The 13,796-nt window shown below is 45.0% G+C and overlaps 1 protein-coding gene across 4 annotated transcripts in view; it reads right to left on the reverse strand.

The window, feature by feature from the left end:
• PHLPP1 (PH domain and leucine rich repeat protein phosphatase 1) overlaps window positions 1-13,796 on the reverse strand; it is a 158,260-nt gene that overhangs the window by 70,789 nt on the left and 73,675 nt on the right. For all 4 annotated transcript variants that reach the window (XR_014513335.1, XR_014513336.1, XR_014513337.1 and 1 more), the window contains exon 2: window positions 4,811-5,007. Coding sequence is in view for 1 of the 4 variants with exons in the window: in XM_083449263.1 (XP_083305389.1) it covers window positions 4,811-5,007 (197 nt within the window). In the remaining 3 variants the exon portion in view is untranslated. The remainder of the gene's footprint in view (window positions 1-4,810; window positions 5,008-13,796) is intronic.

Below are 13,796 nucleotides of genomic sequence, written 5' to 3' on the forward strand. Positions count from 1 at the left end.
TATTACGAGGCCAAGTGGGTCTGAAAGCACAAGGTCACAGTTCTTAACACCTCATTTCAGCTTTACAGCAAGATCTTTTAATTAGCAAGTTGTCAACACCACTTCTGCCTCTAAGAGTCACCACACCCTTCTTCGAGGGAAACGGAGCAGCCGATATGCAAAACTGCTGGGGTCCATGAAGTACAGCGTCTGCTGCTAATGTATGGGGTGGGGGTGGGGAATCTGTTGCAGAGAAATCTCAATAAAAGGTTTAGTTGGTGCTTTTACAAGATACATTAAATACTCCTGAACATAGCTGTCAACTTACAGATTTGAAAATAAGGGACCAGCAGCCTCAAAAATAAGGGACCAGCAGCCCAAAATAAGGGATTTTCCGACCACAGGTATGTTCAGCTTCTGAGCCCCTCTGAGCCAAAGGCAGAAAGCCCAGCCAGCAGCCAAACGAAGCCTCAAGCGGTGGTTCCCACAGCGCAGCAACCCGGCAAAGGGGATGCAACAAGGAAAACCATCATCACCTCTCCGCTGGGAAGCGCTGAGGAAAGGCGAGTCCCCAGGCAACGCGGCCGATTTGATCGGCACAAGGCGTGTAAGCTCCATCCCTCCCAGTCGTTCTTAGACTCCTTATTGGGTGAGCAACGCAGCCAAGCAACACAGTTGGAGCCTCCCTCCTCTCTGGCCGGCAGGCAGGGAGGTAGAGGAGCTGCTTCCTTTGAAACCCGGGAAATTTAAGGGACATCATCAATAAGGGACAGCAGTGGGACAGAGCGCTGGGATAAGGGACTTTCCCACCAAATAAGGGACAGTTGCCAGCTATGCTCCTGGAAGAATTTTGGCTTTCCCCCTAGTTTCCAAAACTGCATAAAACAGAGCTCTAGCCTCTCTTAAAGCATTTGTTTAAATGAACAAGGCTTCCTGCAAGTAAGAGTTTTCTTCCTACGTCTCGTAAGACTAGAACCATTTTTTAAATAATAAAAAAAAAACAACCCTGAATAATTCCAGGGAAGACTCAAATGCAATGTGTACCCTGCAAATCTTTCCAACTAAAGCAACTTAGATCTACCCATAACTATGAAGGGCTGTTTTGACAAATCACAGAGCTCCACACACCGTGAAGTGTCAGGGCACATCTACACGTTTCAAAGAACATGGACTGCCTCCAAAGAACAGCTGTTCCATACAGAGTCTTCCCCACCACACACCCACAACTCAAGCTATGCCATGTCATTCTGTATGCGTTTGCACACATTGCTGGCTGCTTCTGGCAGGGAAACACTGTTGTAACAACTAGATTTATTAGACTTGCGGAGAGTTTGAAAGAAACACTAAACACGAGGGTCTGTGGGGGCAGATATGTTCCCCTTGGTGGCAGAAAAGGGGGTGGCGAATTCACGTGTTTGTGGATACAAAATAATCAGATATCTTGGCAGTTCCCTCGCTGCAGGAAGTGAAGTTACAGGGAACCAAGCAGAGGGCCTTCTTGGCAGTGGCACCCGCCCTGTGGAATGCCCTCCCATCAGATGTCAAACAGAAAAACAATGACACCACTTTTAGAAGACATCTGAAGGCAGTCCTATATCAGGAAACTTTTCATGTACGATGCTCTGTTGTGTTTTTGTATATCCTGTTGGAAGCCACCCAGAGTGGCTGGGGCAACTGAGTCAGATGGATGGAGCACAATCAATAATAATAATAATAATAATAATAATAATAATAATAATAATATTGCCATATTCTGGACCCAAGTGAAGGTGCTAGTATACAAGAGTTTTTCACAGCTGAAGTCCTCTGTATGTGAAGAAGTGAGTCATACACTTTTGCCAGCCATTACAGATTTAGTTGTGCTTAGGCATTTAGCACACACTTTTGCCATGACTCAGGCATCGTAGGCCCAGGCTAACCCTCTGGGAGAAAGTCAGTGCACTCAGGGTTCATTCTGCCCTTGGTTGTCTGCAGAGTGTACCTGCTTGCTCATATCACCGACGGAGGGTTGATTGACCCTGAAGAACAGTATGAGGCAGGTGCTCCTGTTGTAATCCCATCAGTCATGACCTTTGGCAATGCTGACTGGGGCTGGTGGGATACCAGCAAAACCTGGAGTCCACAGGTGCCCCATCCCTGTGTTTCTAAGGAAACACTTAAGCAACTGTATTTCTAGAATGGCACCGGTGTGGATGCTGGGAGCTGTGGTTCTCATTACCAATTATCATCCAATAAGGGTCATAGTTAGCTAAACCCTGCTTCGCCCTGTATACCCAAAGGAGCATCTCTACCCCCATTGTTTAGCCTGGACACTGAGATCTAGCTCTGAGGGCCTTCTGGTGGTTCTGTGAGAAGTAAAGTTACAGGGAACCAGATGGAGGGCCTTTTTGGTAGTGGTGTCTGCCCTGTGGAATGCTCTCTGATCAGATTTCAAGGAAATAAATAACTATCCAACATTTAGAAGACATCTGAAGTCAATTGTGTATAGGGAAGTTTTTAATGTTTTATTATGTTTTATACTTGCTGGGAACCGCTCAGAGTGTGCGTGGGGTAATAATAATAATAGTAATCCTAGAAAGAATATGCAAGGGTATGTGAGGAGAAGGAAGAAGATGTGGCCAAAAATTGGAAGTTGTTAAGCCAGATGTAGAGAATACAGTGGTACCTCGGGTTACATATGCTTCAGGTTACGGACTCTGCTAACCCAGAAATACTACCTCAGGTTAAGAACTTTGCTTCAGGATGAGAATAGAAATCGTGCTCCGGCGACACGGCAGCAGCAGGAGGCCCCATTAGATAAAGTGGTGCTTCAGGTTAAGAACAGTTTCAGGTTAAGAACAGACCTCCGGAACGAATTAAGTACTTAACCTGAGGTACCACTGTACAGACTAGTAATAACAAAATGCTACTATTTAACACAGTGATTTAATGACCATTAAGGATGCTGTGTTAAATTTCATTCAAGTCCATAGGTCTAAATCAGATGAAACACATGCATATCAGTGTAAATTGACTCATACATTATAGCCTTTATCCAATTCAGTACGAGCCGCTGTATATACACTGAAGCATACAAAGTAGAATAAATTTGCCAGTTTGGGCTGCCTTGCAGTTCCTGCTAAAACTTTTAATAAATTCTATTCAAGCAAATAATTTAAAAATAGCTACTACTGGGATGTGACCGCTTCTAGTGAGAAAGATGGACTATCTGAATTGTTCAGTTGTACTGAATTGGTTATTTCTGTCATTCCTGGATTTCTTTCCTTCACCAAAAGCAACACAAAAATTATTTTTCTTTCTTTTTTTGCCAACCTTTAAACAAACCTTTGGGCAGCTGTTTTGCAAGACTGTAATTCTGAATGCATGATTCCATTTGCCCATTAGCAGCCCACTCAACTTAGTTTGCCAGGACTGCTCAGAAACAACAATTTCACATGCCTTTTGAAAACCAAGACCTACCCAAAGATTCAGAGAGGGTGTGCAAGGAAGGTGTGCAGAGGTATAAAGGGAAATATTAATGGCTGGAGAGCACAAGACAGACCAGCAGATACATTATGTATTGCAGGGCTTTACAACCCAACTGATAGTTGAATTCTTAAAAGTTGCTTTGAAAAAAATGAAACAATGCGAACATATGCAACTCCTTGCATGTGTAACAATAAATGAAGTAAGCCAAAGAATGAATGAAAATAAATATCCACACTGCCTTCGGCACAACGCTGCTTTTTTGCACTGCAACGCTTGCAATTACCACCAATTTGCTGAGCACAACCAAGACAACGTTTTGCCAGCAAACTCTTGCATTCAAGGTGATTACAATTTTGCAAAGGTGAAACGCTTATTTGAATTGCTCATTTGATTCTTTATCTAGCAATTTTTGAAAATTGACTGCGGTGGTGAATGAACTGCACAGTATGGCTGGGATACTGACCGTCAGGTTAATTTGGTAGTGTTAATGAGAGCACCACTTACTCATAACACAACCTCTCTCCTGCCATGCCTGTAATACTTTAGAGCAGGCACAAGGAACATGTGGTCCACTGTTAGATGATGTTGGGACTCCCATTAGCCTCAGACAGCATGGCGAACTCCCGAGGATCATGGGAGTTGTAGTCCAACTACTTCTGGGAGGACTGCAGGCTTTAACAAGGAGTTCCTTAAGATGAAGCTAGCCTAGTGACTTAACTGCTTTCTTAAGCCTCGGAGCCTCTTCAGAGAAGGAACAGAGTTGTCAAAGCAGTGGCAGAAAACAGGACGCCTCTGTTATTGACTAGGCATGATAAGAACACAACAATCTTCTGACTCTGTCGGGTCAACAGAGCAGTGTGTTTTGCCTATTGCCCTTCATCGTCAGGGTCAAAGAATTGCTTGTTCAGGTCGCAGCTCAAGACCCCCCCAAACCTGGAAATCAACTCAATGATTCTGGGTTGGAAAATAACGGCGCTACCCATGACGCCAACCCATTAAACATTACATCACTAGACCGCCGTAAGATCAGAAGGTGCCGTTTCCAAGGCACAATGATGACGCACAGAGTTTAGACAGTATTATGGCAACAAAGCCTTTGCAACGAAGAGTCAGAGATACACAGAAAAGAAATTAAAAATGCAAAATGAACATGGCTTCTTAAAGCAATTCATGTACATAATTTAACAGAACACGAAGAGGAGAAATAGTATAGTGCAACTGAAAATCTCACCACCCCACTCCCATTAGGATCCAAATGGAAATGCTGTGTAGCCAGATCTATGCCCAATGGGAAACTTTTACAGGATCTGGTTAATTATTTCTGGTATACCATATATGCAGAGTAACCGAGTGATTCACTTGCCTTTCCACCGATTAAGGGGAGCACATGCATCTTTCCAGTCTGGCTCTCTTTCACCGATGATACAATTAGGCACGTCCCACAAAGGATAACTTGGCGTCTTGTCCATCTGTTGACCGGCAAATGCATTTTCCCTTTTCGAACATTGTACATTCCTGAGAGCTGAATCCGTTCAGAGTTGCCAATGCTGTGGGGCTTTCCTGAAATGGAAACAGCAAGCAGCTTTTATCAGTTAAAAAAAAAAAGGAAGCTTTCCTCTTTCAAACACGGCTCAAACGGCGCAAGACAGCGAGACAAAATGAAGGCCGTTGTGAGAACCCGCAGGTTCACAGGGCCCTACAACTTAAAAATACACAGCAGTTTATGGAGCTGCACATTTTGATTTCTACAAACCCCCCAAGCCATGAACAATGTGGGGTGGGGAAAACAATCTGTGCACACAAAATAGTCCCATGACCTCCAGGACTTTGCACAACTGGTTTCTCCATCTGCATGAGAGGATGGATGTCTTGGACCACATCAGAACCCCAGGAGATGGCTCAAAGACTGCAGGGTCAAAGAAGAGGTCCTCTGGCTGTGATTCCTACTGTTATTATTAATTATATTTCTTTCACCACAAACTCCCAGGTCTTCCTTTGATACAGATTCTGATAACCCAAGGCCAATCTTGAACGATTTATTGTTTTAGCTGGAAGCTACCTGGACCATATTAAGACACAGGTAGGTAGCCGTGTTGGTCTGGACATAAATCTGACATCAGGAGTCACAAGACAGAGAAGCCAGTAAGAGAACACTTCAATCTCCCAGGACGTTCAGTACAGGATCTCAAAGCAGCTGTCTTATTACAAAAGAATTTCAGATATAGACTTGAAAGAGAAGTTGCTGAATTACAACTTATTACTAAACTGAAAACTATGAAGAGACCTCGTATGAAGAGAGATATTGGATTCCTGTCTCATTACATATGCTATTTTTGGTCATCTGCATACTATCCCTTTGTTTTTCCTGTAGGACTAATTGCAGTCGTCAACAGATTTTCCATACCCATTGAGTTAACCACCCATCTCCTACTACCCTTCTGAGAAAAACCCCACCCCACCCTCACACTATATATAAAGGTCTGGCATGCACACGAAAGCTTATACCCAGAACAAACTTAGCTGGTCTCTAAGGTGCTACACGGGTGGCAATGTGGTCTAAACCACTGAGCCTCTTGTGCTTGCCGATCAGAAGGTTAGCGGTTCGAATCCCCGCAACCGGGTGAGCTCCTGTTGCTTTGTCCCAGCTCCTGCCAACCTAGCAGTTCGAAAGCATGCCAAAAAAAGTAGATAAATAGGTACCACTCTGATGGGAAGGTAAACAGCATTTCCATGCACTGCTCTGGTTTTGGTGTTCCGTTGCGCCAGAAGCAGCTTAGGCATGCTGACCACATGACCCAGAAAACCTGTCTGCGGACCAACACTGGCACCCTTGGCCTGTAAAGCGAAATGAGCACCGCAACCCCAGAGTCGCCTGCAACTGGACTTAACTGTCAGGGGTCCTTTACCTTTTAAGGTGCTACTGGACAACATATTAAGACAGTGAGCTTCTGCAGCTCAAATAAAGCAACGAAACACTTGCTGCCAAACCATCATTAGCAACAGCTACAAAATTAAACGTTTTGCTGTTTAGAGAGCACCTATACTGCAGGTCCTGTAGGCGTCAACCGGTACCAGCCGTCAACCAGCAAAAAGGCACTGAAAACAAATACTAGCAGCTTCATATTGTGCCCAATTTTTTCTTTTATAACAGGGCAGGGTGCACAGAGCACAAGGAGTTTCCATATGATGGAATGGCTATCAGCTAAGTTAGAGCAGCAGGACTCGGTCCACATATTGCATTGCCCAAAACACACATTGAGTGTTAAAAGTGGGGCAGCAGTGGGAGATAGGAAAGGAAAGATGGGCAAATCATTTATGGAGACCATATTTTTGCCTTTTCTCGCCATAAAGAAATGAACCCCTTTAAAGTGCCCCAGGACCATACCCTGTGGGGTAAAGACCAAAGGTTGCACACACTAGAATGCAACAGTGATCTGCTTTAATTGCTGTTACAGGATCTGCTGGAGATAAGGGTAAGGCGCTATTGATTAACAACAGGAAGCCACCCACAGTGAATAAGTGGATTTTGTTTGGCAAGCAATTTTCACTCGCTGGTGTGGCTTAACATTCACATTCATAGAAGCCTTTGAAGCCTAACAGGTGATGGCTACTTACCTCCCTTCCCCCGCCCCCCCCAAATACTGGCAGTACTGATAGGCACAAAGAGATGCAAGCTTTTTGGGTGCATTGGTCACCCTGGCCTAGCAGTTTACTTACTGTTTAAACTACTACGGGATGTGTGTCCTCAATATTGCAGGGGTTGCATATGTTCAGTTACTAAAGGGAGATAACAGCAACCATTTAATCTCTTCCCCTCCTCCAAAAAATACTAAATAAAACCAAGTGCACAAAAAACAAGCAGCATAGGCAGTGAACTCTCTTTTTTCCCTCGGCCAGAAAAACCTGAGAATTGCATGTTCCATTCAAAACCAACATCCTCCGTATCTCCTTATTCAAAGGAAAGCAATAACAAGTGGACAGCTCCTACTGTTATTGGTTTTTTCCAGCTTGCAGGCAAAAGTAGAGTTAATATCACTAGTTTTGTCTGCACTGAAGTGGTCAGAGCTGGAATACTTTATGTTGCCCAAGTTATAAAGACAGGACAGGAATGTTAGGGGTCTACTTCAGGCAATATATTTTATTTGGAGTGCTATTAAAAGAGGAGCAACTTGATTATTTCTGTTACATGCTTTTAACTAAGGGCACCAGGAGAGCTGTCTTTCCAAGCTGACCTACCCTATATGGGGTTTTTAAATACACTCATAATTCAAGTTATTGATTCTCAAAAGGAAATTGAATATACCCACTCCTGCAACAACCAGTACCTAATCCCAACAAATCACCCTGCAGTCGTAATTCGGGGGGGGGGGGGGAGCAGTGAATGCCAGAAACAGTAAAGGAGCAATGACTCACTGAGAATTCTTACTTTCTGATGGTTAAAACAGGGCAGCCATTGAAATGAGTAAGAAGTGGCTGACTCATTGTCCAGAGCACAGAAGGCGCTAGAAGCAGCGTTCAAAATTTGCCAGGCGCTAGGCACATTTTGCACCAGGCTATCAGTCACTTAAGGGATGCGGGTGGCGCTGTGGGTTAAACCACAGAGCCTAGGACTTGCCGATCAGAAGGTCGGCGGTTCGAATCCCCACGACGGGGTGAGCTCCCGTTGCTCGGTCCCTGCTCCTGCCAACCTAGCAGTTTGAAAGCACGTCAAAGTGCAAGTAGATAAATAGGTACCGCTCCAGCGGGAAGGTAAACAGTGTTTCCGTGAGCTGCTCTGGTTCGCCAGAAGCGGCTTAGTCATGCTGGCCACATAACCCGGAAGCTGTACGCCGGCTCCCTCGGCCAATAAAGCAAGATGAGCGCCGCAACCCCAGAGTCGGCCACGACTGGACCTAATGGTCAGGGGTCCCTTTACCTTTACCTATTAGTCACTTGCGGTATGAGGGTGGTGCTGTGGTCTAAACCACTGAGTCTCTACTAACTGAGCTGGCAAAGCGTGAGACTGGCATGCACTAGAGTTCTCCCACTCTACACAACAGAGTTATTCCTCACCACAGAACCCCAGGAGATGGCTCAAAGACTGCAGGGTCAAAGAAGCAGTCCTCTGGCTGTGGTGCCTACTATTATTATTAATTATATTTGTTACCTGCCTTCCACCACAAACTCCCAGGTCTGATAACCCAAGGCCAACCTTGAACGATTTATTGTTTTAGCTGGAAGCTACCTGGACCCTATTAAGACACAGGTAGGTAGCTGTGTTGGTCTGGACATAAATGGACATAAATATGACATCAGGAATCACATGACAGAGAAACCACTAGTCTTGATTGCATTCCACAGCAGCTACTGAACAATGAGGTTTGCCATTACAGTACTTTTAAAGCATCTTCCTCCACAGGTATGCCAACTTTAGATTGTTATTTTCTCTCTCTCTTGCTCTCTCTCGTTCTCTCACACACACAGCTCAGGATTTAAGCAGAAGGTTATGTGGAGTTTGTAATTTCTTTTCTATTCGCTCTGTTATGAAATTCAGCAAATTGTTTGTTCCTAATACCTACACAGAAAGAAAGTGTAATTCATGTTGGCCCTATTGAGTGCTACTTGACTGAAAAGGTGAAGTATTAAGTACTTTTTTAAAACAAAAAACACACACAGAGGCATGGCAAGACGGTTGATCTAACCCCATGGCCAGAATAAATCCTGGGCACAGCCAAGCAGCCAGCCCCACTGAATTAAATGAACGGCATATGAGAAAACATTCGTGTTCTGGTGGGAATTTGGTTTATTTCAGTGCCACATGCAAAAGTGACCCCAGCTGAATGGGCACTGAAAACCTTTCTACACTGGGTTGCCCAACTACAATTCCCATCATTCCTAACCATTGGCTAGGCTGGATATTGCTGAGTTGAGTTGGAAGTTCAAAAACATTTGGAACTCCTGGAAATGAAAATGATGGGATTTAAACTCTGCTTATTCGCTAGTGCTTGGTATTGTTACAGAACTGGGGGAGGGTGTTCCCCTTGAACACTAAAATGAATAAATGCTAGGATTTGGGGTTATTTGTGATATGAAAGGAGAATATAAGCTGCAAAGGAATTCCTCGATAGCCTGGCCTAACTGGGGCCATTAAGAGAGTCATTAACAAGATAATGGAACTTCTTGCACCAGGTGTGACCACATTTCAAAGGTTGCCAGGGTAACACTTCTGGGGGAGAGCAAGGGGCTTTCGGGAAGTAGAAGGAAGAAGGGCTGAGATCCATCTTGGAGGAAGACACAAAAAAAGTTTCCTTGCACTGATGTGGTGTGAGCCATGCTGTAAGATCTGGGCTCCCTCCATGCAAACTGAAGGTACAAATAGGCGTATATACCCTATTGCTAAATGGTGAGAACATGTACAGTTAGGATTCTAACACATGGTGTGTGCTCTCATAGCAGAAAAATGTCTGCTTGGAAGGGACACGTATTCTAAGAGATGCTTCATTGGATCACTACATGTATGCACGTTATAGACATGCACACAATATATATTCAGATGCACAGTGTTTTGTTTTGTTTTGTTTAAGCACTGAGAGTTGTTGCTCACTATACAAGACAACAAGAGACGGGGAGGGGGAGTGGCGCTGTGGGTTAAACCACAGAGCCTAGGACTTGACGATCAGAAGGTCAGCAGTTTGAATCCCCATGATGGGGTGAGCTCCCATCGCTCAGTCCCTGCTCCTGCCAACCTAGCAGATAGGTAGGTAGAGTAGATAAATAGGTACCGCTCCAGCGGGAAGGTAAATGGCGTTTCCATGCGCTGCTCTGGTTCGCCAGAAGCGGCTTAGTCATGCTGGCCACATGACCCGGAAGCTGTACGCCGGCTCCCTCAGCCAATAAAGCGAGATGAGCACCGCAACCCCGGAGTCAGTCACGACTGGACCTAATGGTCAGGGGTCCCTTTACCTTTTATACAAGACAACAGAGGGAGAAGCAACTTACTGATGGCAACTAGCTGACCTCCCTCCCCGCCACATAAACACACAGAGAGAACTGGGTAAACAAGTGAGGAGATGACTTGAATTAAAATAACTTAAATAGCATGAAGATCAAACTGCAAAAGGTGGCATAAGCGCCACGTAAGAGGCTTAAGGAAGCTTATGCTCAAATTGATCAAACAGCCATTATGGGCACTAATGGAAGGAAGAAGCAAGCTGGAATGCTAGTCTGCCTTGGCAATCGCAGGGACAGTGTTTACTTTCCTAGGAAGAATAAACAGGGCTGTGCAGTGCAGTTTATGATCCAGAGGTCAGCTGCCATGGATGAAGTTGCCCTGAAGGCTCCATATACCTCCAAGTTTTGCAGCTTTACTGGGGCTGGAAAACAAGGGGGTGGCCTCTCACTTGGCAGGCTTCAACATACGGTTGATGGGCTACATCACAAATTGACGGAACCCATATATAGCAGAAAAACACGACATAGGAACCGATAAATCTGCCTTATACCAAGACAGGCCATTGCTCTATCTAGCTCAGTATTGTTTCTGTACTGACTGGCAGGGGGCTGTAGACAGGGGTCCCCTCCCTGGAGATGCCAGGATGGAACCTGGGACCATTTGCATGCAACGCATGTGCTTCATCTCCAAGCCACAGCCCTTCCCCTGACTGCTTAGTCCTGGGAGATCTTCATAGGACATGATAATTTCAGCCACCTTGCAGGACTGAGAAAGGCTGAGCCGAACACTCACAAATGCAAAACTGCTTGCCGAAGAACAGGAAGCAGCACTAGGGTGTAGAAAGCCTGGGTTAAAATCCTCAATTAGCCACATTTATCCTCCTATAAACAGGAGGTGCACTCAGCTGCTCACTTTCTGTTCTCCATCTATAAAAGAGGAAGAACAACCAGCCCTCAAGCACTTCTTAGGAGGTGTCACCTAAAATTCTTTAGCTCTATGAAACCCTTGGCCTACCCAAGGACAGCTGTGAGTTTCAGAAGATTCTGGAGCATGGTTTAGGATGCCCAGTCAGATTATGTGGCCAGGATTGGTAGTTCCCTTCGGATGATGATGAGGTTTAAGGGTGAACCACAGCAGGGGTGGGTAGAAGGGAGGTTTGGGATCTACTGATAGATCATTTGCAATAGAGAGGCCTAAGGGGTCCCAACTCTTCCATAGCAGCAAAGCTATGGTGTGGTCTTGTATGTGAAAGGACTGTGAGGTCAGTTCAGTTCTGCTAATATAAACAAATTCCTGGGCTCCAAAAGTGTTCAGAGGTACTCGGTGCTTTAATGCGATCTATATATCTTTAGCACCTGGCTCTGGGTGGCAAGATCTTGGGAGTTCTAGCAAAAAATGAAGTAGATTCAACAAGCCTGGAGTCTGCCCACCCCTGTTCTGTGGAATGCTCTCAATATAACCCTATGGCTATGCAATTTCAGGGTAAGATCCAGCAGGAATCCCTAAGAAGTTTTCAGGTACTCCAAGAGTTCCCTAAAACGACGAACAAAAGAACTATGCTGGATCAAACGAAATGTTCATTTGCATGGCATCTTGTTTTCACAGCAGCCAACCAGATGGATGGTGATGATAATGATAATAACATCAATAAAAATTTAACCGGTAGATATTAAATTAATAATAATATAATTTATTATTTCTACCCCGCCCATCTGGCTGGGTTTCCCCAGCCACTCTGGGCGGCTCCCAACAGAATATTAAAAGCACAATAAAACATCAAACATTAAAGACTTCCCTAAACAAGGTTGCCTTCAGATGTCTTCTAAAAGTCAGGTAGTTGTTTATTTCCTTAACATCTGATGAGAGGGTGTTCCACAGGGCGGGCACGACTACCACGAAGGCCCTCTGCCTGGTTCCCTGTAACCTCGCAGGGAGGAAACCGCCAGAAGGCCCTCGGAGCTGGACCTCAGTGTCCTGGCTGAACGACTGGGGTGGAGACGCTCCTTTGGGTATACTGGGCTGAGGCCGTTTAGGTCTTTAAAGGTCATCATCAACACTTTGAATTGTGCTTGGAAACGTTCGAGGAGCTAATGTAGGTCTTCCAGGACAGGTGTTATATGGTCTCAGCGGCCACTCCCAGTCACCAGTCTAGCTGCCTTTGTGAAGCCCCTAGGCAGCACCTAAGCATCAACAGCTTTACAAACACAACGGTAAGGGATTCTCCATCATATCCTGTGAGCTTTAATATTAAGAAATGTTTAAGTTAGGGAGCATGCCATTTACTTCTTTTTAAATTTTAAAATGTTTCCTTTACAAAAAGACTTCCTTCCTTCCTTCCTTTAAACATAGCTCGTGAGAAAGGGCACTCCACTGTCCTTCACTGTCAAGACCACATCCTCGCATACACCAATATGTTTTAAGACATTCTATGAACACCACATGCAGAACTACGGGCTCATTCGAGCATAAAGAACTTTTTGAGATACCTCAGCCCATCCAACAACAGAGTCTTATGCGGGCATTAGCGGAGAGGCACAGAGAGAATTCTGAACCTGAGCTGAACTCTACAAATTAGCTCTGGGACTCTGATGGCTGTTCCCATGAGACATGTCTACAAACAAAGGCAAAGGAAGAAAGGTTTTGCTTTCTCCAGCTTCAGAATAAATAAAAGGCACAACTGACCCCAAAATGAACACAATGAAATGGTTGCATCATCCATCAATGCCGTGGACATTCTAGACGTCTCAGAGCTAAAGTAGCAATTTTTCCATCATCTCATTATAAACGAATCCAAAAAGAATTTTTCTGGAGCATTGAATCATAGAATTGTAGACTTGGAAGGGACCCCAAGGGTCATCTAGTCCACAACTGTCCCTGGTTGGACTCAAGCAACCAACCTTCTGGTTAACAGCCAAGCACACTGACCCATTGGTGCCACAGATCAAGTAACGAACTCTAGAATAACTCTAAATTCAGCTTAAAACTCCTAAGCTACTACAGTGGTACCTCCAGTTGCGAACGGGATCTGTTCCAGAGCTCCAGTCGGATCCCGAGGTTTCTGCAACCAGGGGAACAGTTTCTGCACACGCACGTGTAGTCATAGAGCGCTTCTGCGCATGAGCGCATGACAAAAACCCGGAAATATACTTCTGGGCTTGCAATTTACGTATCCGGAGGGATACATAAGCGGAGGTATGGCTGTACAGTGGTACCTCGGGTTACAGACGCTTCAGGTTACACACTCTGCTAACCCAGAAATAGTACCTCAGGCTAAGAACTTTGCTTCAGGATGAGAACAGAAATTGTGCTCCGGCGGCGCGGCGGCAGCAGGAGGCCCCATTAGCTAAAGTGGTGCTTCAGTTAAGAACAGTTTCAGGTTAAGAACGGACCTCCAGAACGAATTAAGTTCTTAACCCGA

Source organism: Podarcis tiliguerta (genome assembly GCF_965153285.1).
Source record: "Podarcis tiliguerta genome assembly, chromosome: 7".
Classification (NCBI taxonomy): Eukaryota; Metazoa; Chordata; class Lepidosauria; order Squamata; family Lacertidae; genus Podarcis; species Podarcis tiliguerta.